General features: G+C 42.6%; 1 protein-coding gene across 1 annotated transcript in view; it reads right to left on the bottom strand.

Moving 5' to 3' along the window:
* KALRN (kalirin RhoGEF kinase) overlaps positions 1–25,689 on the bottom strand; it is a 515,456-nt gene that overhangs the window by 84,028 nt on the left and 405,739 nt on the right. Inside the window, exons 34-35 of the mRNA XM_085311032.1 lie at positions 15,048–15,077; positions 13,257–13,503 (exon numbers count right to left, since the gene is read on the bottom strand). Of these exons, the coding sequence (XP_085167158.1) occupies positions 13,257–13,503; positions 15,048–15,077 (277 nt within the window). The remainder of the gene's footprint in view (positions 1–13,256; positions 13,504–15,047; positions 15,078–25,689) is intronic.

The following is a 25,689-nucleotide window of genomic DNA, read 5'->3' as shown; positions in this document are numbered from 1 at the left end:
AGCTGCTGTTTTAGCAACTACAGACTAATAGTGTATCAGAAGTGTTTCTGATGTGCCTGTCTCAACTTGCCTGAGGTTGCTCTATTTGGATAGTAGAAACCACAGCTAATTTTCTTTAAATGGCATTTCTCTTTCCTTAGAGTAAGTTGTTCCCTGCTTTTTTGGCAGAAGACCATTCAGGCTACTTTCCTGAGACACTCTGCAGAAATGTGCAAGTTCTGTTCATCATCCATCCCCTCACCCTGTATCCAACACAATTATGGTTCATGGCAAACAAAAAGAAAAAAAAAACTGGCACACAACATTTGCTAATTAGAGAGGAAACTCTCCGTTTAGCTTGTCTGCCTTCTGCTAGGGAGGAACTGGACTGGAATTAAAGTAAGATTCAATGTCAGCACTGTAAAAGCCTTTATTTATTTGGGCCAAATTACTGCATTAAGTGTATTTTCCATTTTCCTTTTTTTTCCTATAGTATAAAGAAAACTTGGAGGAATTCTTGTGAGGCAGTGTTTAGGATGGCAGTGCTTTCTGATTTACTGTATCAGATTTAAGACAAGCATAAAAGAATCTGTAAAGCTGTTACTGAAACTTACGGTGGGTATAAAAAACAAGGACACACATAACAAGGCAGCCTGCTGTGGGGAGAATTTAAAAAAAAATGTTTTTAAGCTATTTTTATCAGTTTGTGGAATGACTCTGGCTAAGAAACAACCTCTCCACTTATACCGGGGTGAGGCACCCCTGCCCGCTGTCATTCTTCAGGCTCCACAGACTTGCAATAATTGCATTTCTAGGATGCTAGATCTCGGGCAGGTAGCATTTCTGCTGGTGGTACAGAACGCTGCTCCKGGGAACATCAGTGCGTGGCTGTTAGTTTAGCACCATGTACTTCAGAAATACCCTTTCTGCATGGCATCATCAGCTGACAAAAGCTAGAATGCTACACACTGGATTTCCCAGTCACTGTGGGACAGAAAAACCTGTTGTCTTCCTGTGAGAGGGACAAGCACATGTCACCTTGGCATATTCTTTTTCTCTTCCTATATTCAACTGAATTCTTGTAGGTAACAGCTCCAAATTACATGATAGTTCCATGAGCACTTAAAATTGTCATGAGCCAACAACCCTGCCAAAAAACGTTGTTGTTTTTTCTCTCTCTCCTAGGTGCCTGCTCCTTCCTGCCACTTCCCTTGTGCCAACAGAAATGTTTGTGCAGCCTCACAGTGAATCTGATCCACGAACTGATCCAGGTTAAAATTAACCTGAGGGAAAAAAAAGTTCATTTTAATCCAGATCAGTTCTTTAATCTGCCTTGGTTCTCACACCATCAGTGTTCGTATTTTACTGCAACAGCCTCGATGTATACGATCACTGAGTCACCTGCGCTGTGGATTTTTCTGTCCAGCTGGATATCTCTTGTTCAGCAGAAAGAAGCACCAGCTCCCACTGTTGCTCAGATCAGACCCATCTTTGGTGTGTTTGGATGTCCCATACCACATTTCATGAGGGCAAAAGGCAAGTTGCTAGTGAGTGGGACATGTATTTTTGCACCTTTAACTGCAGAATGACACATCTTCTGATGCAATGTTCTGCAGGCTGAACATTGCAGAATGGATGCAGCGCCCAGATGCACGCTACGCAGAAAGCAGCTGTCCCTGAGGTTTCAGTACTGGCCTGAGGAGCAGCACTGTGATTACATCGCATAACTAAGGCAGAGTCATTTGAACAGATGTGCAATGACCAAGAAGGATGCTGGAGTGCATAGCTTGAACTGGCTTTCCCTTGTCACCATGCACAGAGCTCTTTATACTAAGGTTTTTCATGGGTTAGAACAGTCTTCCTTTACAGCAGTAGGAATTGATCCCTTTACACTGCATGAAATTTAATTTGTAATTTGCAATCTGTGGAAGGAAAAATGTACTTATTTCCCTAGGTTCTGCAAAGTTAGTATATTCTTCAGTGCTTTTCTGAAAAATGATGTTTGGCCTTTAGGCCAAATTCTGTTCTCTAGTACCTAAATGCAATTCCCATAGATTTCCAGGAAAACTGGATACATATTCCTAGGCAAAATGCAGCCATAATATTAAAATTCTGAAGATATTTTTAATATGTGGGGAAAACAAAGGGCTAGGTGTAGTCTGGAAAGAGTAAAACAGAAACGTAGGTCTTCATACATCTCTATGAATGCTCTGGTGAGCACGATGCGTACCTGYGGGGCTCAAAGACTGAACGTCTCCTTGAATGAATGTATGCAGTAAGAATACTTTTTCTAAAATGATCTATGGGAAAAAGAATCTTGAGTTGAAAGATTTCAGTGTTCTCTTCTAATCTAGGAAACTGAGTAATGCCCTTGAAATATAAACACTGGGTGCTGCTATTTCATTTTTAATCTCTTTGGCTTGAAAAACCAAAGGGCAATAAAAACTTGTAATTTAGCATCAGGCAATTTAATACTGGTAAGAAACATGGAGCAGTAGGCCCACTTCATGAAAACAGGAGTCACCAGCATGCTTTAACCTCCTATAACAGAGAAGGGAACTTTTATTTAGCTTTCTGAGCTGCAAGAGACTTATTTAAACAAAATTTAGGAAATAGTCAAATATGCAGTTTACCTTAAATAAGAGAAAAATGCAATTCTGGAGTTAAAGCAAGGTAACTTTTGTAAGAAGAGGAAATACAAACCTCTTAGTATGAATGAAAAAAATAAACTGGCATTTATGCAAATAACCTTCTATCTTAGACTTTTAGACCATTGTAGTAACAATAGCATTAATGCTACTTTCTAGAGTTTGGTATTAATATGAACTAAGCAAAGCTGACGTTAGTTCAGGCTCTTCTTGCACATAACCTGCGTGTGTAACCTGAAAATAACTACTCTGACAAAACGCTTGCATAAATGACAAGAAAATCATATTTTTTTGTGTAAGGATTAATATATCAAATCTGTGCAGTATGCTGAAGCAGATATACAGAAACATAATTTCAATTACTGGAAATACATTATTTAATACACAAGTGTTTTGCATTTCAGTTTTCCTATCTCTGGCTCAGACTGGTCAGGGAAATGGGATTTTCAGCAGAGCTAGCTTGCTTTGAAACATACTCAAAAATATTTGTTTAAGATTAGCAATGGAAGAACCAGCCCAACAGAGCAGAGGGGTGTTAATACTGTTTTTAGGACTATTCCCTTTGCTGTCTGGAAGCTGGAAGAGTGAGAAGGCAACATTTCTGGGAAACCTTATATAAGATTTGTCCTTTTTATTATTATTTATATTGCTGCAGTTCTTATGAGAACTGGCTAAAGGCTGAGCCCTTGTGATGATACTACAAAAAGCACATCCACTTGCTCGCATTWAGTTAGTAGGGAAATCAGGCATGAACCCAGAATTAGTGGTCTTTATTTCTCCTTCAGGCTTAAATTTCAAACAGTTCAGAAGAAAAGATCAAGGAGTAAGTTGCGGCATATCTAGTATGGCAGAAAACCACAAAGGACATAATAACGAATGGTGGTTCAATGAAGCTGGTTACACAGCAAAAAGCCTAGGCAAACAGCTCGGATCCCACTCTTCTCCCCACGGTCCCAAATGGATTATGGTCAGATATCCATGCTAAATTTAGTTTGGCCTCAGAGGAAGCACAGGATACAAGCCATTGCATGCTCCTCTTGCTCCTTCACCAAAGACTGCTGATGACCTTCTTGTCAGCCTGGTGGGCCAAGCACTACAGAATAACTCCCCCCCTTCCCACCACGCTATGTGTACTTTGAGACATAGGACAAAATACAGAGGAAATGGAGTTTACTCAAGGACCTATTTTTATAGCCTTTCTCCGGGCTGCTTGTTTTTCACCAGTGGGGCAGAGGCGTGGAGAGATACTGTGGCTGCTGGCTTCAACTCAGAGCTACTATAAAACTTCATACCGCAAACTGAAATTTTTACTCTGTCTCCTCGCTCTGGTGTCTGGAACACGCAGAGGTACCACAGCTCAAAGGAGCAGAAGAAACAGATGGTGTCTATAAGGTTCCTATACTGTTAATAGAAAGAAATACATATTCTAACCACTTCCAATAGGTGCCTCCCCCGGATAACTGTACAGAGAGCCTTGGATAATACCTGACCCAAATTGGTCCCCTGAACTTACCTATCCACAGTAGGAGCTCGAGTCCTTTTTTTGGGCAGAATCACTATGGCTCAGACTAGGTCAGTGCTACGCACGGAGTCCCTTCAAATGCACCGTGCTGCTCCGGACGGGCTAACGCAAGAGGACGATGACCTTGGCCATTTTATGAAAAGACCCATCCTGGGTTAATTGGGGCAGCTAGGGCCTGGGAAGGACAGGCCCTCCCCATCCTAGGGCCCTTTCCGTGGGAAATGCTTCTAGTCTTCCCCAGGCAATACAGGATGACACTCAGCCCAGATCATGCTTGGAAAGCTGTCTTGCTTAATGCGTGTAAAGTATAGTATTTACTTAGTGGAACTGTCTTTGGCCTTTCAGTTGTACCAACAGTTGTGACATCAATATGTTAAGTAATAAAAATTTAAGACTATTTCCAGCATATGTCTTTCAAGGAAAGTTGGGAAAATCTGACCAGTGCAGCCTTGTTTGTCCAGATGTACAGAGCTGAGCGGACCAGCTGGGACCTCCCCTTTGCCCATGAGTGAGCTGCCGTGGAGGGGGGATTGCTCCCCTGCAGAAACAGCACCAAGCAAGGGGTGTTCTGGGGCTTCTCCACACCTGCAGGGAGGAGCACAGCACCGTGCCATCCTGCAGATCCCTCAATATCCAGCTGGGCTTATTTTGCCCCTGGGAAAGGGGGATCTGCCAGGTAGGAGAGCTTTCCAGACATGCTGAATTTCTGATCTTTTCTTCCACAGAGGCTATGGCAGAAACTGTAGTCCTGAGCCTGACAGTGACTCTGCCTGTTTTTTTCTTTCCTGTGGGGAGAACTGAAAACACCTTCTATGAACGACTTTGCAAGCCAGCTTCAACAGGACTGAAGTGCAAGCCTGCAAGAAACAGGACGAGTTGGGGGAGATGTGGGCACGTCTCACTGACACTATTCTCCTTTTTCTCCTTTGCCTCATGTTCATATGCTCAGCCACATCTCCCCAAGTGCTGTTTTCACCACCTTATACAGGCAGAAATGAGGCAAATGAAGGGAGGAAACAGGTCCGGGGATGCTGTAAGAGAAGCCCCGTAAGAGCTGCTATCCCTCCCTCCCTTCCCCTTACTCTCTGCACCTCCAGTCCACAGCGGAGGGATCCAGCCGGCCCTCCAGCTAACTGTGCGCTGAGCTCCATCATCTCAGCCTGGATTTGCGAGCCACTCTCTCTCCCTAAAGCAGAAGTGCTACAGTAAGTTAGCTGTAGTCTCTTCCAAAAACTGCCTCATCAACAAACCCACAAGCGTATCTAAAGGAAACAAATGACTATTTATCTTGAGAAAGAAGATTTCTTATTTTGAAAGTAGGTATCTCATGAGCAGTACTTGGTGTAGCATTGAGAGAAGCCTGCCCAGAAGTGATACACTATGGCTCTTTCCTTCCACAGGCACCAACATTTAACCCTTCTGAAAAAAATAATATTTCTGTCCACAGGCAGATCCACACAAACAGTCTGGAAACATCCTGGACCACATTTTTGCTGATGTTTCCCCGATTTGACCACTATAGGGTTTCTCTGTGAATTTTCTTTCTTTTTCACTTTCTGTCCTTGGCTAATTTGATGCCAAAAACCAGAATAATTTATGATCTCAACGYGCAGCAATTCTATCCCATATTCAGCTGCAACCTGGCAAGCTGGTGTTAGTATGTTAATTATACAGATACAGGCGATAAATATCATGCCTGTTACTATGAAACATTACTCTCTGAAAGCCTCCTGGCCAAATTATGCGAAGGTCCCAGAGATGCCGTAAGCTACATATTAGAAAACAAAGCGTAAATTGCAAAATAAAGGTGTCACCGATGGTAATGCCAGAAGGACCTTTAGATCAGGTGCCCTGACCTTTATGCAATATCAGCTATTGAATTTTGTCCAGTTTTATCCTGTACTCTCCCTATTTGCTGAACTCCCCAAGCTGCTCCTGGAATACGCATAGTGAGCGTGATCTGTGGTAAAGATGGAAGAAGCAGCAAGAAAAGCAAGCTGGATGAACCCCACATTACCTTACACCTATTAACTACTTTTCTAGCTGCATACTTCTTACTGGTCCCTTGATGCACAGAGTGCGCCTGTAGATAGACATTCTCTTCTCCCATACACCACTGCAYACAGTGGAGCTGCCTCTTTCTCTGACTGATGTAAATAAGGAGAAATCCGACAAATGGTAATGTGTCCAAATATTTCTGTATCCCTGTTCTAATCCTKCTAATCAGATCATCTGTAATCACAAAGTGTGTGATGTATAGCACTGTTTGCACCACTGCTGAATTTCCCCCAAGTTTCTGTGCTGGGCCACGTGCAGAATTCTTTGGTATTCTTCAAGAGCTCAGTTGGCTGCAGCATGTCAAAACCTCTTTTTTACTTTTCCAGTGAAACCCACAGCACGTCCACTGTGTAGCGGAACTTTTAAGTTAAGCTGACAGGGGACTAGGTGGATAAAATTTTGCACTCTGTCAGAAGGGGAAGCAAAAGCAAAGTAAACAAGAAAATTTGCAGGCCTTCTCTTGTTTAAACAAAGACTCCTGTGTTTAAAATAATAAAAATCCACTGAACAAAAGCAAAGCAACTTCCCTCAAATAGCCTTTCCTGTTTTATCATGGCATTCATCAAAATTGTCTTTCTCCATAAAAATAAAGTCCCAGGTAGCGCATTGGAAGGCTTTTGCTTTGATTAGATAACAAAGCAGCTGAAGCAATAAGTAAAATTGACTTCACTGGTACCTGATACGCCCTAAACAAATCTGCATGGCTGACCATGACTTGAAATATCTAGTGATGCCATACCAGAACTAAAAAATAAAACTAAAAAAAACAGAAATGTATGGGTATTCACAAGCTATCAGAACATAGCTCCAACAGCCTCTGTTAATTGTGGAGATTCATTGTAGACAATACATATTTGCCATCCTCGGTCAGGTTTTGCTTGACTTACCTAATTAATCAGGAGTTGCTTTCCCACACTGCCTCTGGGGCTTGATAGTTCTGTCTTCCTAACATACTGATATATCTGTCAGGTGAAGTCCCTAGTAGATCTACAGCCATAACGATATGAATATCCTTACACAACTACAGCTCATTCTCTCAGGCTTGACTTTGCCAACATCTTAGAAACACAACACAAAAAATCACATCCTATTACTCATATTGCCAACTGTTGCCAATATTTATTTTTTATTATTTTGGAGAAAACAGTCCAGGATAAGTCCAAGATAATGTCCACACCAGGGATGGACATTCCATAGGTATCTGAGTTATTCTACAGGATGAATAGGAGGTAGGAGAAAGCACTGAGCTCCCTGATTGAAAGTCGTTAGAGGAGGAGGGAGGGATGTATCACCAACCACTTCACAGCTGGAGCTGACATCTCCCACTGAGAAAGGAGTGATACAGTGGGGAGAAGCTGTGAAGGGCCATGGAAGCGAAGAGAAGCAGCTATCATGAGACAGAGGAGGGAGACACAGTGGAGAAGTATCACGGGAAAGGGTGACTTCACTGAAGTAGCAAAGTGGTTCTGAGTTCTCTTGCCTTTCTATTGCCATTCCCAGCACCACTGCTCGGAGCCATGCTCGTCTTTGCCTTAGCTTTATACAGTTTCTCCGCAGGTATATTGAGGCACAGCGACAGGCCATGGCTGGGGCCGGCAGCCCTCGCTGCCAATCCACAGCGCGCTGCCTTGGCACACCAGCCTGGTGAGCCATCTTGTTTCCAGCTGCTCTATCATAATCGAAAAGGAGGGAAAATGCAGTAAAAACTTTCCCAATGTGACTTTTCTATGTAAATTATGTCATATGCTTGTAACAAGGATACTATGAGGCAGGAGATGCCAGCAGAAGGGGTCCATGTGACCTCTCTTGAAAGACAGTCTATACTATGAAATTTTGACTCTGAAGCCCTTTGTTAGAATGGTATTAGGAACAGAAGGGAGGACTTGTTTTTTTATTTAAATACTGCATATTTATACTGACGATGGGAGACTGAATATTGTTTGCTTAACAGAAACCCCATGACCTGTTTATGTGCCAGTTAAATCAACTGTGTTACCTAATAAAATGTTTCCTTTAGTTCAGAGCCTTATAAACATTTTATTCGACTGTTCTTAATCAAAACTTTCAAAACAAAAACAATTTCTCAGCCTCCACAAGGACAACTGAAGGTTTAATGTAATGCTCTAAAACTTCTGAATCGTCCTCGCACTGCTCCCTGGGGAAATCAGGAATCATTACCATCGAATGTTTCGCAACAGAAATTGTTTAAATCATAACAGAGAAAGTGCAAGAGCCAATGCAGATTGCAATTTAATACTCAACAGGAAGAGGGACACAATAAAAGCAGCCTAGACTCTCTCTCCACCTCCCCCCACCACAAAATTCAAGATGGTCTTACAAACGGAGATGYGAGAAGAAACATTTACCCTTTTCCCTACATAGATCACTCTTCTGAGATCAYGGACTGGGGGAAAGAGCAATCCAACCCCAACAAGAGCCGGATTAGCCTGACCAGCTTTGCACACTAATCCRTTACACGATCTGCTCTTTCCTACAAGGAATGGTCACAATACAAGCAGGTCTCCAAGTGACCTCTTTTTTCCTTTATACCATTCTTCTCACCGGCCTCTTTAAATCCTTTCTCTGCCTCCTYCTTTTACAGCGCAGCCTGCAATCACACCTCCCAGTGATAAGTTCTCTCTGGGCACAGGTGTARGCCAGGGACCCCCAAAATGTGAAAGCTGGAAAGAAACCTCTGGTCTCCTACCTAAAGCCTGACGCTTTCCCACCCGATCCACGGAGGCCTGGGCAACCCCTCTGAGAAGCGCAGGGGAGGTGCCCACCATGCTATCTTACACCTTGTGAGGCCTGCGCTCCTCCATCTTCTGCTGGCAGAGACCCAACTATTTCTCAATTTGCTCTGTTACAAGAACCCACTGCTGCCACCAAAGACCTGCTGTTAAGTGGCCATCTGTCTGCACAGCAAGAAGTTTGCATAGCATCTTGAAAAAAATTCTTCATCTCTTCCAGGGACGGGGGCCAGATGTAAGCATCCTGCAGGCAAGATCTGGTCTGGGGCCCTGAATGGGATCCCTCTGCRTATCATCAGCTCAAACCAAGAGCCATAAAACCCTAGTGAGTTTTTAACACTTTTTTCCCCCTTTGGTGATAGAAGTTGCTTAAAATTACTTCAAGAATTAGCCTTTTTTACTCTCTAAATGCTGGGTGAAAGATGCCGGGTGATAAGACAACAGTTGTAGGAACAAGAGTTCTTCTAAATGCCTCATGGGCTAAATTCAAATTTGGAATTGCTCAGCTGAAGCTAACAGGCTGACACYAGGAATATGCTTGCCCCAGGGTGTTTAATGAATATTGACTAGGTCATTATGTTGCTTTCTATCCATGTAGATTGCTCTCTTAATCAGAAATTTGTAGTTTAATAYCTTCGAGCTCAATTGTAGAGTAAAAGAGACAGGAATAAAAGTCACTGTTTTGCTGTAACGAGCCACACTCCAACAGATTCTCGTTCTTAGTGGGTCATGGGTCTTTCTCTTTCTTTCCTTAGGAATGTTCATCAGAAAAAAAAAAATCCAAACTCAGGAATTCTCAAATACAGTAGGAGAGATTGCAGACCACTTCCTTTTACTCAGTTATCCATAAATCAGTTGGGAACAGTGAATCCTAGAAAACTATTTGCATTTTTTACAGAGGGTAATTGCAAACACTGCCAGAACACTGGAAAGGAAGGATATCAAGGGCTACACTTGGGCTCTGAACTGCAGACAAGTCATGAAAAAAAAATCAAACGTGTATCCTCCAGAGAAAGACAGCTGGAAGTCATATGGAGGGCGTAATCCTTAAAATCAAGGAAAATCTGGGAATAAGTTTGATCAAAAACATACAGAATGTCATACTAGAGGTTTGCCCTCTTATATTTGCACCACCTTTCTCTTTTTGCAGTCTTTTATTTAAACTCAGTAACTATTTTTAAWGAAACAGTGTAAAAATTAGGAAGAGCCAGATTGCATCTTTAGTTGTGAACTTTTATTTTGCATTGCCAGTGGCTTTCAGTGAGGCTTTTTAAAAAGGCTGATTTTTAATCTGTTGAGGACTTACACTGATTCTCTACAAACTCTTCTGGCAGTCCCACTGCACCTTGCAAGTCCTCACTGGTTCAGGTGTTGGCTGATACATCTTATTTTCTATAGTCTTTCATTTCAAGGATGATAGGTAGCTACTCCAGGCTACACAGTTTATGTTAACAGTCCACCACAGTTTATATAGAACAAAACACAATAATTTGCCATTTTCCACTAAGCAGATGCAACTACATTTTAATATTTGACAAACTTCTACATGTATATCTTAGATGGCAAATTTTACTATTAGGAACACTAAATTTTAAGCACAGAGGCTTTCTGTTCTTGTAATTACAGTGCTTGTAAAAGYAAAGAATTGCATATCTTGACAACTGTAAGACATCAGCTATTATTCTGCTCTTCTGCACTTGCATTTCTCACAAACAGATGGAGAAAGACCATTTTACATCGATGTAAGATATACCGGCCTTTTTTCCTAGGTTGTAGCAAAAGTCCAGGAACTTCAGAAGCCTGGACCAAGGAATTTCTGGTCTAAACCACGCCTAAAGCAACTGAAAGTATAGATGGACATGACTCTTAACAGTCAGAGCCATTTATCAACCTAACCTTCGCAGCATCTCATGAGACTGGCAGGCTTTTCCAGCAGCTAATGCATCTCCTCTTTTAAACTTAACCCCACTTCTTTATTCTAAGCATCTGTTCATCTGGTTTAAACAATTTCCTGTTTTCCTAATAGAGGGAGAACTCATTAGATACAAAAGAACCTATTTGCTGTGCTCTGATYGAAATTGTGAATTAAGTGGTTATTTTTATTATTTCTAGCAGCACTTCTGGAGATCCCATTAATACTGAGTGCTGATATAAGTTTGGCATGTGCAAGAAGAAAAAGGAGGCTGTGGGGGGAAGAGATACAAGGAAATAAGGGCCTTGAGTACATGGCTGGAGCAAACGTGACCCAGGCTCACCCTGTACCTGCTCGGAGATGATGGGACAAGAGCTAGCTCCAATCTGGAAGCAGTTGCAGCTTGTTAGCATGATAGCTGTGCTAAGATTACCTGCCCTGCATCATGGCAAAGCTTGCTGGCTCAGGCTTGGTGCTGTGTTAGCACAGCCAGATGGCTCCGAGACGACAGCCTGCTCTCATATGCCAGCTGCAGCCCAGCACTGTGCCCATCTTGCCATATCTGCGGCATGGTTATGCCCTGAAGCTCACGCAATTGTGCCGGAAACAGAGCCACCACATCCTCTGCCAGCCCTCAGCCCACTGACTATGCTGATTCCTTCCTCCTTGGGACTGCCTGTAAATACTTAAAGGAAAACTCTAGAGTACTTGAACRAGGTTTGACTGGCTCTTCACAGTGTCCTTCAGTAGCAGACGCAAGCCTGACTATTGTACCACGCACCTACCAGGCACATCTCTTGCTTCTGGTGAGTAACTCCAGGCAATGACCACTCTTATCCAGGTCGGGTTTATTTTCAGCTTTAGTTTTCTGTTTCACAGCTATTAACCTGCATGTAAGTACCTGCAGTGTTTCTCAGAGGACAATCTGGTACTGCCTTCCAAAGAAGCAGAGGACCAGGCCAAGTTGCTGTGGCAGCAGACCCAAAAGCCATGAGAGGCCAGGAGGTCTCCAGGCTCACAGCTGGGATGGGAGGTAGCAGGTCTGAGCTAAATGTGTGGGAGGAGCTTGGAGTCCACAAGGCAGACATCCCGCACAGCCAGCAGTGACTTCACCTCTTTCCTTTTGCAAAACAGGGCAAGGAGAAACACTGCTGAGAGGATCAGCTCTGAAAGGAAAAGCACAGATCTTCTTCCCCTGTTTTCGTTCAGGCTGCTTCTTAATGGAAACTCTTACTCCAGGTCTTTAGCACAACAGAGGCCTCAGAGCCTGGCCTTACTCTATTTTCCTTGGTGTGTGCACAGCTCCCATCAACAGCAGTGGGAGTTGCAGGCGTGGAACAAAGACAGAATAGACCTCAGCTTAAATGCTTTTTCTCAAAACAAACAAACCCACCAAGCTTAATTTGTTCAAACAAGAAAGGATCATATTCTATTTCCCCTACTGCAGAGGGAAAAACAATTTTAAAAGGCTAGTTCAGGTTGCAGGTTTGAAGTCAAGAATGGGACATTAGGAGCCTTTTCTCCCTGGGCCTTACTGGCGCTGTTTGTGGCTGAGCTAGGGTGCAGCGATTCYGTAAGAGGGACCTGCTCTGGCCACRTCAAGTCAAACAGGTTGTGGTCGATCATTCTCGAGTATTTCCTATGTCTTGTTGCAGGGGTGCTATACGTGGGACACACATTACTCAGAACACCAGACTGAACAGGCCACGGACACCACAGAAATGAACAATATTTCACCACTCACTGCGGATGTTCATATGAAAAGGCAAGTTATTTTCTTTCAAACTGACATGAACACCTAAGCTGTTTGTTAGATTAATACCGGTGACCTGTTTTGCTGCATGCTAATTGTAAAAGATACTTTCCCTATTGTATTGTACCATTACACACACAGTCTCCAATTCACTAGTCAATAAAGTGTACCAGTAGTCACTGGTGGTTTGTTTGTAATAATAGGTAGACAGGCAGCAGGGAAGTAGTAGAAAACCACACATTAGTGTACACTGTGACATTCATAAAAYAACATATCCATGATTTGGGGGATCCTGAATGTATATGCAACTTGGCTTTCCCTCCCTCTAGGCTTTTAGGCACTGAAACCCATCCATTTGGTATTTGAAAGGTCTCATTTTTATCCCAGCATCTCATGACAATAATGACYGCCACACAGCAAGACACACACATACAAACATTGATCCATGGAGATGGAGCTAGGCTAGAGCGGTGCTGATTCACAGAGACCCATTAACAAAACTCACTAAAAACTGAACGGTCTTTTGCTTATGCTGACTGCTTGAAGACAAAAACAGCCCTAGCAGCTTTGCACTTACGTGATACAAAGGGGGAAATCTTAGAACAGTCTTGACATCTGCCAGACTGTTGCCTACCTTTTCCTGAAGGGAAGAAGCAGTCCATCTCCACGCTGCTCCGCGAGTGGGAAATGCAGAGAGCGCTGCTGGGGACCAGGCCTTCCTGAGGCGGGCTCCGCTCTGTGGTGCGCACCAGACACCAGCCGGGCCTTTCGCTTGGCCTCTCCAGCAGCTCCACGGTCTGCCCAACTTGAATGCTCAGCTCACTGCTGTGGCCAGCTGTGAAGTCCTGGAGCACCACGGTTAGTTCACAGCCTCCAGACAGCTGTCCAGGTTTGACAGAAAAGAATGGGAACAGACGTTAGAGCACGCAGGAGGAAGCCAAATCATCTTTATATTATATTTACACTGGCAAAGATAGCATTTGTATTCCTTAGAAGCCAAGTTAATAATTTCTTTTGTCAAAGTTCAAAGTATTATGACTCTCGTTTCCTTTAGTTCTTATTGATACTGCTGGACTGAACTGAGAAATCAAAAGCTACCCACCCAGTAACCTTTTGAATGCTGTCATTTTCTAGYTGTGGGTGGTTATTTATTAGGATACTTGCTATTTTATTACTTCAGCTGCTTGGGTGACTTTCTAGAATGGCAGTAGCCCAGGTCTCCTCCACACTCTGCCTGATAGCAGGACAAATTCCAACTCATTCCTGTACAGCATGAGCTAGACACATTCCCAGATGCCATCAGCGTGGAAAGGAAACAGCTATAAGAAACTGTTTGCAAGAAACATGCCCTCATCTTCCCAGACTTGCTGTAGGGACCTCTTAGGAGACTAAGGAATGCTGGGGGGGGGTAGGTCAGAAAAGCTCCTCCCATGCTCTCTGATAGAAAACAGAGATGTAAATATATAAATGTGGAGTGACCGATTATATGCTGACTTCCAGGATTTGTAACTAAGAATAAATGTATCATCTTACTTCCATACTGAGTGCTGGCAACCCACTGCTTTCCTTTAATCTCACACCATGCGACTCTCAATGAACAATACTCGTCTCTGTTTAACCACAGTCTCTATATAACTAGAGACCTGATATACAAGTGTTTGTGTATATAGCAAACTGTAACAGGAAAAGTGATTCCACAAGCAGCAGTACTAATGAAGCTTGTTTTTTTTACAGATTTGGCTCTCATAGTTGGATTCTCTGGTGCCAAAAAGGTGTGAGCACAAACGTAAGCTTTTTCCGGTTTCTAACCTTTCCAATGTGGATTCCTTAGAGTCTGCCTGTCATTAGAGGCCCTTGTTTGGGTTCTTCTCCTCCACTTGCTGCCTGTTTCCCTGAAACATGCAGGGATCTTTGAGATTCTTACTCTACTGTCAAATTTCATTGGAATTAGTCCACTGATTGAAAAGTTAATAAGATGAGAATGATATACAAGCTAATTCAGAACAGTGTAATCATGTAAATATCATTTTCTCAGGATATCAAGCTAAAAATAAGCATATTAGAATGTTTTCAAAGAAACCACTTGTAAATACAACTAAATTGGGACAAATCTTGTAAGATGCTAAGTATCCCTGTGAAATCACTGAGAACCGGGAGCTGCTTCTCAGCTGGARTGGGTGAGCCCCTTAGGAGCGCACCTTCCTACATTCCTCTCCACAGACTTCGCTCCTTGCCTGGCACAGTCTCACAACCCCTTATCTTAGCCCGCGCAGCCTCAAACACACACTCCCACGGGAACAGCCTCTCTCCCCACTTCAGTGACATAGGCGTTTGTGTGTCCAAAGCAGGCATGGAAGAAATCCCGTTCACAGTTGCCATATTTACAATTACAGAAAGGGATCAGTGGACAAGGACTGGTTCTCACCTGTCCTGTGTCTCTGCCGTAGACGAAATGCTAGATTTGGGGAAGAAGAAGGAAACATTGCTCTGAAAGATTATTTGTAAATAAATAGAAAAAACAAACAAAACAAACCACGGCAGCTGTTTGAGGCCAGTAAAACGGTCAAGAGCGCTAGCGYTAATCCTGGCAGAAAGCGCTCAGTTGGTTGATGAAAGTGCAGCAAGAGTTCAGTTTAGCACCTAGCTAAGCAGTTTATCAACAAACTCATCATCTGTCACACTGACACAATCTCCACATAACTGGAATACAAACATCCACAGGTATTGTAAGAGTAAGAAATTGCAAAAATACTTGMTGAGATTTCTTTGCTATGGATTAATTTGAGAAGTAAAAAGTTTTTTTGATCTGATATGGTATCTGTGAGATATTTAAGGCTCAAGAAATTATTTCTTGATTCTTGATTCTGATTATTTCTTGGCAAATACATTGACAAATCTCTCCAGATGTGATGAATCACACTTAATTCTTTCACTACTTCTGGCTAAATAAGTTTTSTTTCCCCTACAGTATGTTATCTGTTACATTTTCTCTGAAGATAATCAAACTTCTCCTTCTTCTAGGGGAAAATATGTGAACAAGTACTCTGCTGTATCTGCTTCTCCTACAGAGGTTAGTTTTAAGCATCTCATGCYCTGCACTAAAGTGCCACTAGGTGTCCGTGTTCGCCATCACACAGCAAGTTAATCTGCTGTAAGGAATTAACTCTCTTGTCTTCAGACCAAGTGCTTATCTACATATGAGTGCAGGTATGATGTGTGGGCACAAAGGTCCTGGCAGTATGTTGTCCTGAGCTCCCTTCAAACAGGAGTCCAAGACCCATCATTTCAAATGGCATGGACAGGGAATGTTCCAGGGTAGTCAAAGCTTTTCTTCAGATGATCCGTTTGATTTCTGAAAAATAATCATTCTTATTGTTTAAGCAGGAAAGGTGAAATAGCCCTGAAATATCACAGGGAAAAAGGCCCGGTAAAGACGTTACTTTGGCAAGTGCGGGACCAGCAAAGCACTTCCCAGGGTGTCAGCCTAGGAAGGATTGCCCTGAGCAGCTCCCCTCCTGCAGCTTGTGCACAGCGGGCTGAGGAGCAGCTAACATCCAATCAATCGGTCTATCACAGGCTTCTGCCAATCCCTTTTCAAATAACTAAACATCTGTGACAAAAGCAGATGCTTCAATCAGGACAACACCTGTAAACGTTATCCCAGATAAGGCATACGTGCTCCATGACTCTCAAGTGCCACATAGCCCCAAGCTCCTCTTTTCTCCGACTCATTAGAAACAGCTACTTAATATAATGAGAACTGGAAGTAATCATCACCTCTGGGAGCTGCTCAGCACATGCTGTGATCAAACTCATCTTCAGCAGGGGAGATATTCACATTCCCTTGGCTACAGAAACCTATCTTTGATGTTTGAGTTAGGAAGCTAACCTCTCTTGGCTCCCTTTTATATGTCGCTGGTTCCTCTTGGCATCCTGTGGACAGAAACATGGACCAGGGCATCCCCCCACGCTCCGACTCACTGCTGGAGAAGCCAGTGCTAGAAAGGCAGGTCCTGATCGGTGACCTCTGGAGGACTCGTGCCCAATTTGGCAGCAGCAGATGGCACTCAGATTTGAGCCGAGGGTATGTTTGGAAGGACATATTTTTGGAAGGAAAGACCTTGCTTTGGCAGGAGGTATGAAGCAACTTTCTTTTTGCAGGTGCAGATGGCAGGTGCAAAGAGCTTACCCAGCCAGGTGCCCACAGATTAGTTTTAGGTACTGATGGTGGTCACAAAGACCAGCAAGGGTCATTCTTTCTTTTGCAAAGTATTTCTCATGCCTGTTCTGTAAGTGTCTTATACATCACCACATCACACAGAATATTCACTTACCAAATTAACCCACAGCAAAATRAATCTCTCTAGAAAGATTGTGTTACACTAGTATGTATAGAATTGATAAGCCACTTAAGAATAATGCAAATACATCTGATTCCCGATGAAAGAAATCCTTTCACCTGTGAAGTGTTTCCTCAAGCTATTACACATCAATTTGTTTTTAGAGGGGAACTTTACAATCTCAGAGAAGTACATCGTACCTCTCTCTACTTCTGAGTATGCAAACTGGGACACAGAGGAGCTACTGGTTTCTCACATGTTGTATTTGGTTTGGAAAGAGAAAGAAAATAGAGAATGCCCTTGAGGTTTTACTTCACAGGTAAATGGTTTCATATTTTAGTCTGTGACAAGTTCACTTTTATTATTCCTGTGATAAAACCCACCATTACAGCTGTTAACTGCATACATYTAAAACTCAGACACCAGTCTAATCTGTGTATTGTACAATGGGATCAGTGAGAGATATTAAAATAAACATAATGATGCAACACACCTTGGCAAAGCACAAAACATAACTAAAACATCTGATGTGGGGACAAATCTAATGAATTACACAGAAAGGAATYTAATTTCTGATGACCTTAAAATAAGAAGAAAAGAGACTGGCAAAAGCAAATAGCAAAATGCAACAATGAAGCAGAAGGGCCCCGAACAGTTTGGGGTGAATGTGCCCTACGTTCTGAAAGCAGCTAGTAAGAGCCCTGCTTTCCCTCCACACTGCTCGACAAAAGCAGCAGCCGCAGCAACAGCAGCTGCCTGCTGCCACGAAACCGTCTCCCTCTCTCCGCTTTCACTTGCACCGAGCTGGAAAGCGTAATTATGTATTCAATGCATAAATGCCCTCACCTCCTGGTGCCAAAGCACATTAAGCCTGAGCTAGACTGGAGTCCCCTACGCCACCAATGCCTGCAGGGACCCGGTCATGCCRTGGTTGAAAATTATCATCTCTGTGGCTGGGCTTTGCTCACCAGACTCTGAGCAACCATGTGAGCATTTTACTTAAGACACTGATTCTGATGAATGGATTTTGTCATGACTTACATGARCCCTTAGAACCTTTTGCTTGGAAACACGTAAGGTGCCCGTCGACCCCAGGAGGGTGAAATGCAAGCCACCAAACTGATTCCAGATGTGGACACGTCCTGCTGTCAGGGCACCCAAGCTGCTCCAATCACAGGAGCCAGCCAAGCTCCAGGGACCAGACGGTACTGTTTAGTGCAGGATTACCAAGCACTGATCTGTCCTGAATCACAGCATGTGTGTGTGGCCACTGCCGCATCTGTTTGATTTTCAGCTAGTGCCACAGCCAGCGAAAGCAAGGCTGAACACTAGCAGCTTACTTATCATTATATTCCAGATGGAAAAGACCTGTTAGGTTACAGGCTGTCCTTCCTTCTTACTAGAATACAATTTAACTAGTATTTAATCCACTCCAGTTTAAAGTGAAGTAGGAATGAATAGCTCTCTAACAGGATGAGCAGGGATTTGGGAGACACGGGTTTCTGGAGAAGGATTCCTCAGGCACTTCTCTGCTAGGAAACYAAATAGTTTATCCTGAAAACTGCAACAGATCTCACACTGGTTCTAAAAGCAAATCCAAGCTGTGAGAGGTAGAGAACTGGTGACAGTAATACTGTGGTTGTTGTTGTATCAGCAGAAGCAAATAAATACATCATACCCAAACAAATTCAACAGCATTTCAATATGCTGTTTCTGCAAGAGCGTAAAATGTTGGTATCCCCTTCTGTGGTAGAGCACAGTGATTAAGGTTTTAGTTCTTTTATACCTAAGATCTTAAGCTGTTTCAAGGGCTCAGGAACTATGCTGYGGTCTGTGACATGCAAGGGCACATAACAGAGAGGATGGTCACTCACGATGTCAGTGAACTGCACCTGATGCTCTTGGTAGTCCCTAAGAGCCAGATTGCAACCAGGGGGTTGCAATGCTGCTATCTCCTCTCAGACAGCCCTAGGGCAGATGCTGCATGTACCTGCATGGGTCCCCATCCACTGGTTCTGCATTTGAATTCCCAGGCTGAGTGCTGAGGAATAATTTCTGCTCAAGCAATCCTGTTGCCAGCTTGTGAAGTGAGGTAAWCAAAGCAGTCATATTTGTGGTTCTCCGTTTCCAAATATGTACATATTTTGCTCAGACCCTTCTCAAAATTGAGTAGTAACAGAGGCTAGGAGAATAAGTGTCAGTGTGTTATATCACTTCTCTCACATTTGCCTCAAGTCCATTTGAGTGCCACACTTTCCAAAAAGCGCAGGAAGCTGAAGCTGACATCCCTTTGCCAAAGCCTAAAATTCAACTGTTGCTGCGTGCAGGGATTAGACTGTCAATTGTTTGGCCTAAAGGCTTGCTACTGCCAAAGTTGCTTTGCCAGTAGGTAATACATAAGTGTCCTTTTGTGCATTTTTAAGCTATTTAAAAATAGATTATAATGTAAAGAACCATGACCAGCCCAACTCATTATGCTAAATTATGCAGTGTTCTCCATTATTAAAACTGTTGGATCATTTGTTCATATTTAGATTTTTTTTTTCCTTTTCTGCTCCTAAAATGCTCCAATTTCACCTGGAATATATTTTTCAATCATAAAACTAAAATGTTCAGAAGAAGAATCAACAATGGACAGCATCTACAGATGTAGGTAAAAATCAATATATTTCAGGTAGGTAAGAAGTTGTTTTCTCTGTACCACAAATCTCAAGCCAACATCTGATTTTCACTCAAAGAATCGACAATGGAAGATGAATCTATATCAGGGTTAGAAAAGCTACTTGGAGTATTTAACTATTTAAAAATATGTCAACATCATCACAGAAATCCACACTAGATGGTTATTTACATATATTCAACAGGACACAGACCTCTGCTAGTTTAAACAAAGCTTTCTGTGTGGTGCTGTGTTGTGTACTAACATAAACTGCTAGTTTTCTCTTGCTCTAATGCTTTCTGCTCATCTGGTTTTGGATGGCAGCCAGTTTTGGATAGAAGCATTTAGTCACCATAAACAGCCTATTTCAATAGAGTGAGAGAGGCAGTAAGAGAAAGAGTGGGATTTGCATTCTTATCAAGGGATTAAAAAAGTGAGTAAGATACTTAGATGTTGATTCTGTCTGCAGTGAAATAAATCCAAGAGTTATCACTCTGGCTGGGGGACAGCTAAAGTCTAGAAATCTTCTCCCCTGCAGAATTCTTTATGAAAATTTCTGTAATTTCACAGAATTTTTCTTTTTACTGGGAGGTTAAAGAGAGATTAAATCCAGAAGAAGCCTTCGAGGAATTTAAGAACTAGAGAATTRCTTTCTTTTTATTACTTTGTAGCTGAGTCTGTCTGCAGTGCAGACACTGAGTCACCCATGTTCCTTCCTCTAAGCTCTCTGCAGCTGAGGGATGCTGAGCAGATAGCTCTGGCAGTTCTCGGGATTGCTTTGCTATATCAGTATGGAGGTGTTTCTATGTGGATAGACTGTACTTCAGGAGCTATGAGCTGAGCCAGGAATAACATCATCATGGTTGGTAGAACTGCTCCAAATTCAATTTAGAATCGGAAACTCGCTGAAGGATACCTGGCTAAACTCTGACAGCCCTTCTTGGTCCTCAAGCCTCTATATTCATCCTTCATTAAGATGGAAATGATTCTTCTCACTCTTTCTGTTTTGGTTGACCAAATGAAGAGGATTGCTGCTTGAGCCCTTGCTTCATAAATATGTCTCTTTATGTTTGAACTATTAGTCAAATGTCTGTCTGGAATCATGGTGGCAGCCTTGTAGCCCAAAGGTACCAGCTTTTCTCTTCTCAGTGAGGAAATAACAACAGAGGTATTCAGATGTGCAGCATTCTATAAATCAAAATACAGTATGTTATTCCAGAGCAGGAAGAAGAGACAGTGATGGCACATGGGACCTATAAATATGCTAACAGAAAGGAAATCTGGTGTTATCGTCCCAAATAACATACACCTTTCCTGCCCAGCATCCCTTGCTGGAATCCCTACTAAACAACCATATCCTGGCTGTGCTGAATTTTGGACTCAGAGATACGCTAAGACATCTGCAGAACAGCTTAAACAGAGCTATCTGATTTATTTTTGGAGCCCCTTTTTCCAGAAAATAAGACCAGTACATAAAGGTGATCAGGCTTTGCCCAACAAGCTAAACAAGAGCAACAATCTGTGGTTGATCATGCGCTGTTCAGGATTTTCTCGTGGCATCTGACTGATATCTGAATTCTATTCCTTTCCCTGAAGAAGCACACAACAGGGCAGATGTCATCCGCCTCCCCTCGGTGACACAGAGCAGCTCCCAGTGTTTTAGAGGATGAGAAAGGGATTGGTGAAATCCTCCAAGATAAATACACCTTTTGTGTCTCATATCCACAAAAACTTCTAAACTCACCCAGTGTTAATATAAGTACAAGAGCCTGAAAATCTGAGAGTAATGACTAGTTGCTTTCTTTCATATGTCTAGTGCAGTCTGAGCAAAGCAGACAATCTTGACCTAGGAGGTCAAGGGTTTCCTCCATTAAAATATGACTCATCAGACCTCATCTCCCAAGATACTGCCAGCGAGTACACTAGATCTGATCATGTATTCTGATCAGGGACTTTATAACACATCTCCATGTACAAATAGCACATGCAAAGTGTGCACAGTAAAAGGTTTATGCAGCTGATGAGTTTAAAATAGAAGCAGAGTTGTCTGCATCACATATGTGGTACCACTTGAGGGGGATGAGTTCAATTCTAACAGCAGCTTTAGAAAGAAAAGCACGTACAACGGGAAAGGCACACGTGCCTCTGCAAAAGGGGAGCACTGTGCACATCTCCCTTTATCTAACTGGGGAGTTCTGCCCTTGCCAGAGTTTTGGGAAGAAAGGAATCAAGTCACCTTCCAGCAGCCCTGTAACTTCTCAAACATTGTTCACAACTGAGTACAACCCCCACTATTTGCTTGTCAGAAGAGAATCTACGATTCCCTGATAGTACGTTAGCTACATCTGCTTTTAAATTAATTTGAAATAAAAATAGTATCCTGAAGAACCAAGATGACTGGGTCAGAACTGCCACTACAGAGACCTCAGAGTGATGTCCTCTTGGGAAGGAAGCAAATGATGTTCACAGGAAGAAGAAAATAAGGTCACTCAAGGGATACTTTCAAACAGAGCAAATCTCAGTTTGTGTCACTGGATCAAGTTTGCTGATATAAATATCCCCAGAATATATTTCCTTTAAAATCTAGATAATTATTGTAGATAGGTATGTTGCTGTCTGCACAGTTATACTTCTAATGAAGCTACAGAAAGTGATATAATTTCTAACCATATCTGCAACATGTCCCCCTCCCCCAGTCAAATAAACCCCAGACAATTCCAGGACAAGCAGTTGTAGATTCTTTCAAGGCTGGTTATTGTTTTTTTTTCTTTTTTTTCTTTTTTTCTCTATTACAGTCCCGCAGTAAAGAGTGATGCATGAAGACAGAAAAAGGACAACCTTGTACTTTCACCTTTATCCCTGCTGGCATGCAGGGATTAGGATTTAGTGGCTAAATACCACTGGGTTTCAGATGCGTGTAAGCCTGATCATATTAGATAGCCTCCTTCCCCAGTGGACAGCYATGCCTCACTCGCACCGTGGCCAAGAACCTGCCTTCCTGCCTCTCGCAGCAGCCCAGCTCCGGCAGTGCCTCTCTTCACTAACCTGCCTCCGTTGTTCTGGGGACTCCTGAGACAGACACCCCTTCRCAATGAAGACCAGGTTTCTGAAGGGAGTGTGGCTGAGGAGTTGGCAAAGATCAGAAATGTAAAAGCCTGCACTGACGCTTGGTAGCACTATAGGAAACCACAAACTCTCCTCCTTCAAGGATATTAGCTCTTCACAACGGGTAAGAATCTGAACATAGAAACCAAAAACATGATGAAGGATTTAAACTATCCCCTGATGGGTTTTTTGCCCAAACTCCTGAATTCAGAGAACAGATGTTTTATATAACTCTGGCTTTACTTTTAATTGGAAGAGATTATTCGAACTATGTCTAAGCCATATGGCTCTGTAAGTCTGACTCCCCTCTGCCACTGCTGAAGAGCCTAGCTTGGCATCCTCCTCCTTTTCCAAGTTGTTTCCTTTCTACAGATTTAATAGCTGCTATTCTTCATTTTTATTGTGGATCCCTAGGTCCCATTACTATAAATCAGGGCCTTAGGCCTAGAATTAACTCAAAGGTGGATTTAGATAAATTGCTTGTAATAATTTTCAGTAGGCTCGTCTAATAGCATGTAAAGGCAAATTCAGATCTGAGATTACAGAAAACGCATCTAGAGGAATGAGTGCAGTGAGTGGTACTTTTCTCAAAGCTGTGCCATTTCAGCTTTCAGAAAGAAGACCTGGTCCTGACTGGCATGTTTCCTTGCCCATTTACTCCTCGAAGGTGTTTCAGTGCTGAAYGGGAATTTCCAAAGGGATTTATTATGTACTGAAAAACCAGTGCCCATTACTGACACTGACTGTTGACAACGCTAGGTACCAGGCAGGCCTCAGGCTGAACAAATGCATGATGACAGAGCGCGTTGTGCTGTCCCTGGCGTCCACACAATCCACCCATCTTTCATACCAGGAGGGGCAGAGGGGCCTTTTGCAAACACAGCTCCGCTCGCCACAGCTTATCCATTTCRTGCTTATTTTTAACACATGCAAAGCAGCCCATGAATTTTCATCAGTTGGGAGTGACAATGCTTTCAGTAAAGCCTTCAAGAGGCTTGGGCTGAAACCTGAGTGCTGAACCCTGTTTGGTTGAGGCGGTTGCAGTAAGGGGCTGGAGACAGCCAGGCAATCCCATGGACCTTTCTCCCTCTCCCCCAGYTCTTCTCTCCAATGCCTGTAGTTCACTGGTTGTTATACTAAAGTCTCATCATGACGACATGCTCCAGCTGAGCATTCACATTAATCGTCACTTGAGAACACACTATTCCTGTTGAGAATAGGCTCCTTGTATGAACTCTGTGTGAAGCATGCCCCTTCCCAGCTGAAGAGTTTGCAAAAACGTTGCATACCCATGCTTTCCATCACTGTTTGATGCCATGAAAAGAGAGTCTCAAGGAATATGACCACTTGTGTTTGAGTCCTCCCTGTTCCCTGCCCTGTTCACTGCATCCACTGAGCCTTTTCAGCATTGCTACATCCTTTTCAGCCATAGTAGTGTGTTGTAGTTTGACTCCCAATGGTTAAATCCTAGAGCTCTCATTCTCCTTTCCATAATACTGCTATTTACTTGATGTGACCTCATTTGCCAAGTGATGTAACAGGGTACATGATCGAGCCTGGCACTTCTAAGCAGATGTATTCAGTGGACACAGACGTCGCATTATGAAACGAAAAATATCGCTGAAAACCTGAGCAGTGCAAGAGATTACAACGGCCTTCATGCAGATCAGATTACCTAAAATAGCGCTGAAAGGACTTTGGCTGCAGTCATATGCTTCGCTTTTTAAAAAGAAAGGCTGTTGCTTGTACTACTGTAATGTAACTCCCAAAGGAACCAGCAGCTGCAGGTTTTGAATTTTATCATTCTTGGCCTCTCTGTTCGACAGAATTGACTGGAGTATTCCCAGAGGACACTTCTCCCATAAAATTGTTCTCCTTTAACTACAAAAACAAAAAATGGTTGCAGACTTTTTTTTATGTTTTAGTTTCTAAGATGGTAATAAATTCTCTTGCAAACAAGAACATAAATCTAAAGAGTCTGATAATGGATCGGACTTGCTTTATTTCAGCTGATAGGAAATGTTCATTGACTTTGCCATTTACATTTGCTGTCGTGTCATATTATAAGAGAAGGCTAAATATGGATCAATGAAGTCCAGCACAAATAAGTAAAAGATTGAGGGGAACCTAAAAGAACTTGCTGTGTTCATTTATCAAAGGATGAACAGAATAACAAGGGCTATTGATAAGCACATTCCCAGTTCCTGCTTCAGTTCTTTCACTGAATACGCTTCAGATAATATACTCTGCCCTGTGCAATTGCTGTTACATGTAAATGGTTCCCTGTTGAATTTGTTTCCTTCTGTTCTTGCTAGACTCAGTTCAATCAATAAAGAAGCCTCAATTTTCAAAGACAGATGTCTATGTTTACCCACAACACTCATGCATGTGTTAATTTTTGTTCCTCCAAACCGCATTTCTCTTTTGCACACAACGCAGGCAGAGGAAGGTGGTAAGAACYGAGCTTCAAATATCCTCAGGCAGTTTAACAACATAAAATGCAACAGTGCCCAAGATAGAGAAAAAGATCTGGGTAACCAACAGTAAAATTTTCAGCAGAGATCCAAGCACATGTAATGGCTGACATTATTATATCCAGTGTGTCTCTAAAACTATGTGGAGGACCTGTTCAGGTCAGCTCAATTGAGAGCTGCTGCTGGGATTTCATGGGCACCTAGGAGGACACGAGCTAAAGTTAGTGAAGTTCAACGTGAATTGAACACTTGCTTCTTTTGGGTTTATTTTGAAAATCCTCGACTAAATCTCTCTTTAAGCCTTGCATGGTAGATATGTGCTCGGGGACACAAGGATATATTGGATACTTTATTTTTTTTTTTTTTTTGATAGTAACAGGTAAATAAAGATAAAGCAGATAATAACTAATGAAAACAGGAGAGTGAATCCATACTTTAACAGTGGGTCTGACTTGCCTYGTTTCAGCTAGGCTAGAGAGTGTAGGGAAC

The sequence above is a fragment of the Rhea americana genome, unplaced genomic scaffold (assembly GCF_003343005.1).
Source record: "Rhea americana isolate MKP2758 unplaced genomic scaffold, rheAme1 scaffold_33, whole genome shotgun sequence".
NCBI lineage: Eukaryota > Metazoa > Chordata > Aves > Rheiformes > Rheidae > Rhea > Rhea americana.
This window is presented reverse-complemented; position numbering and strand designations above follow the sequence as displayed.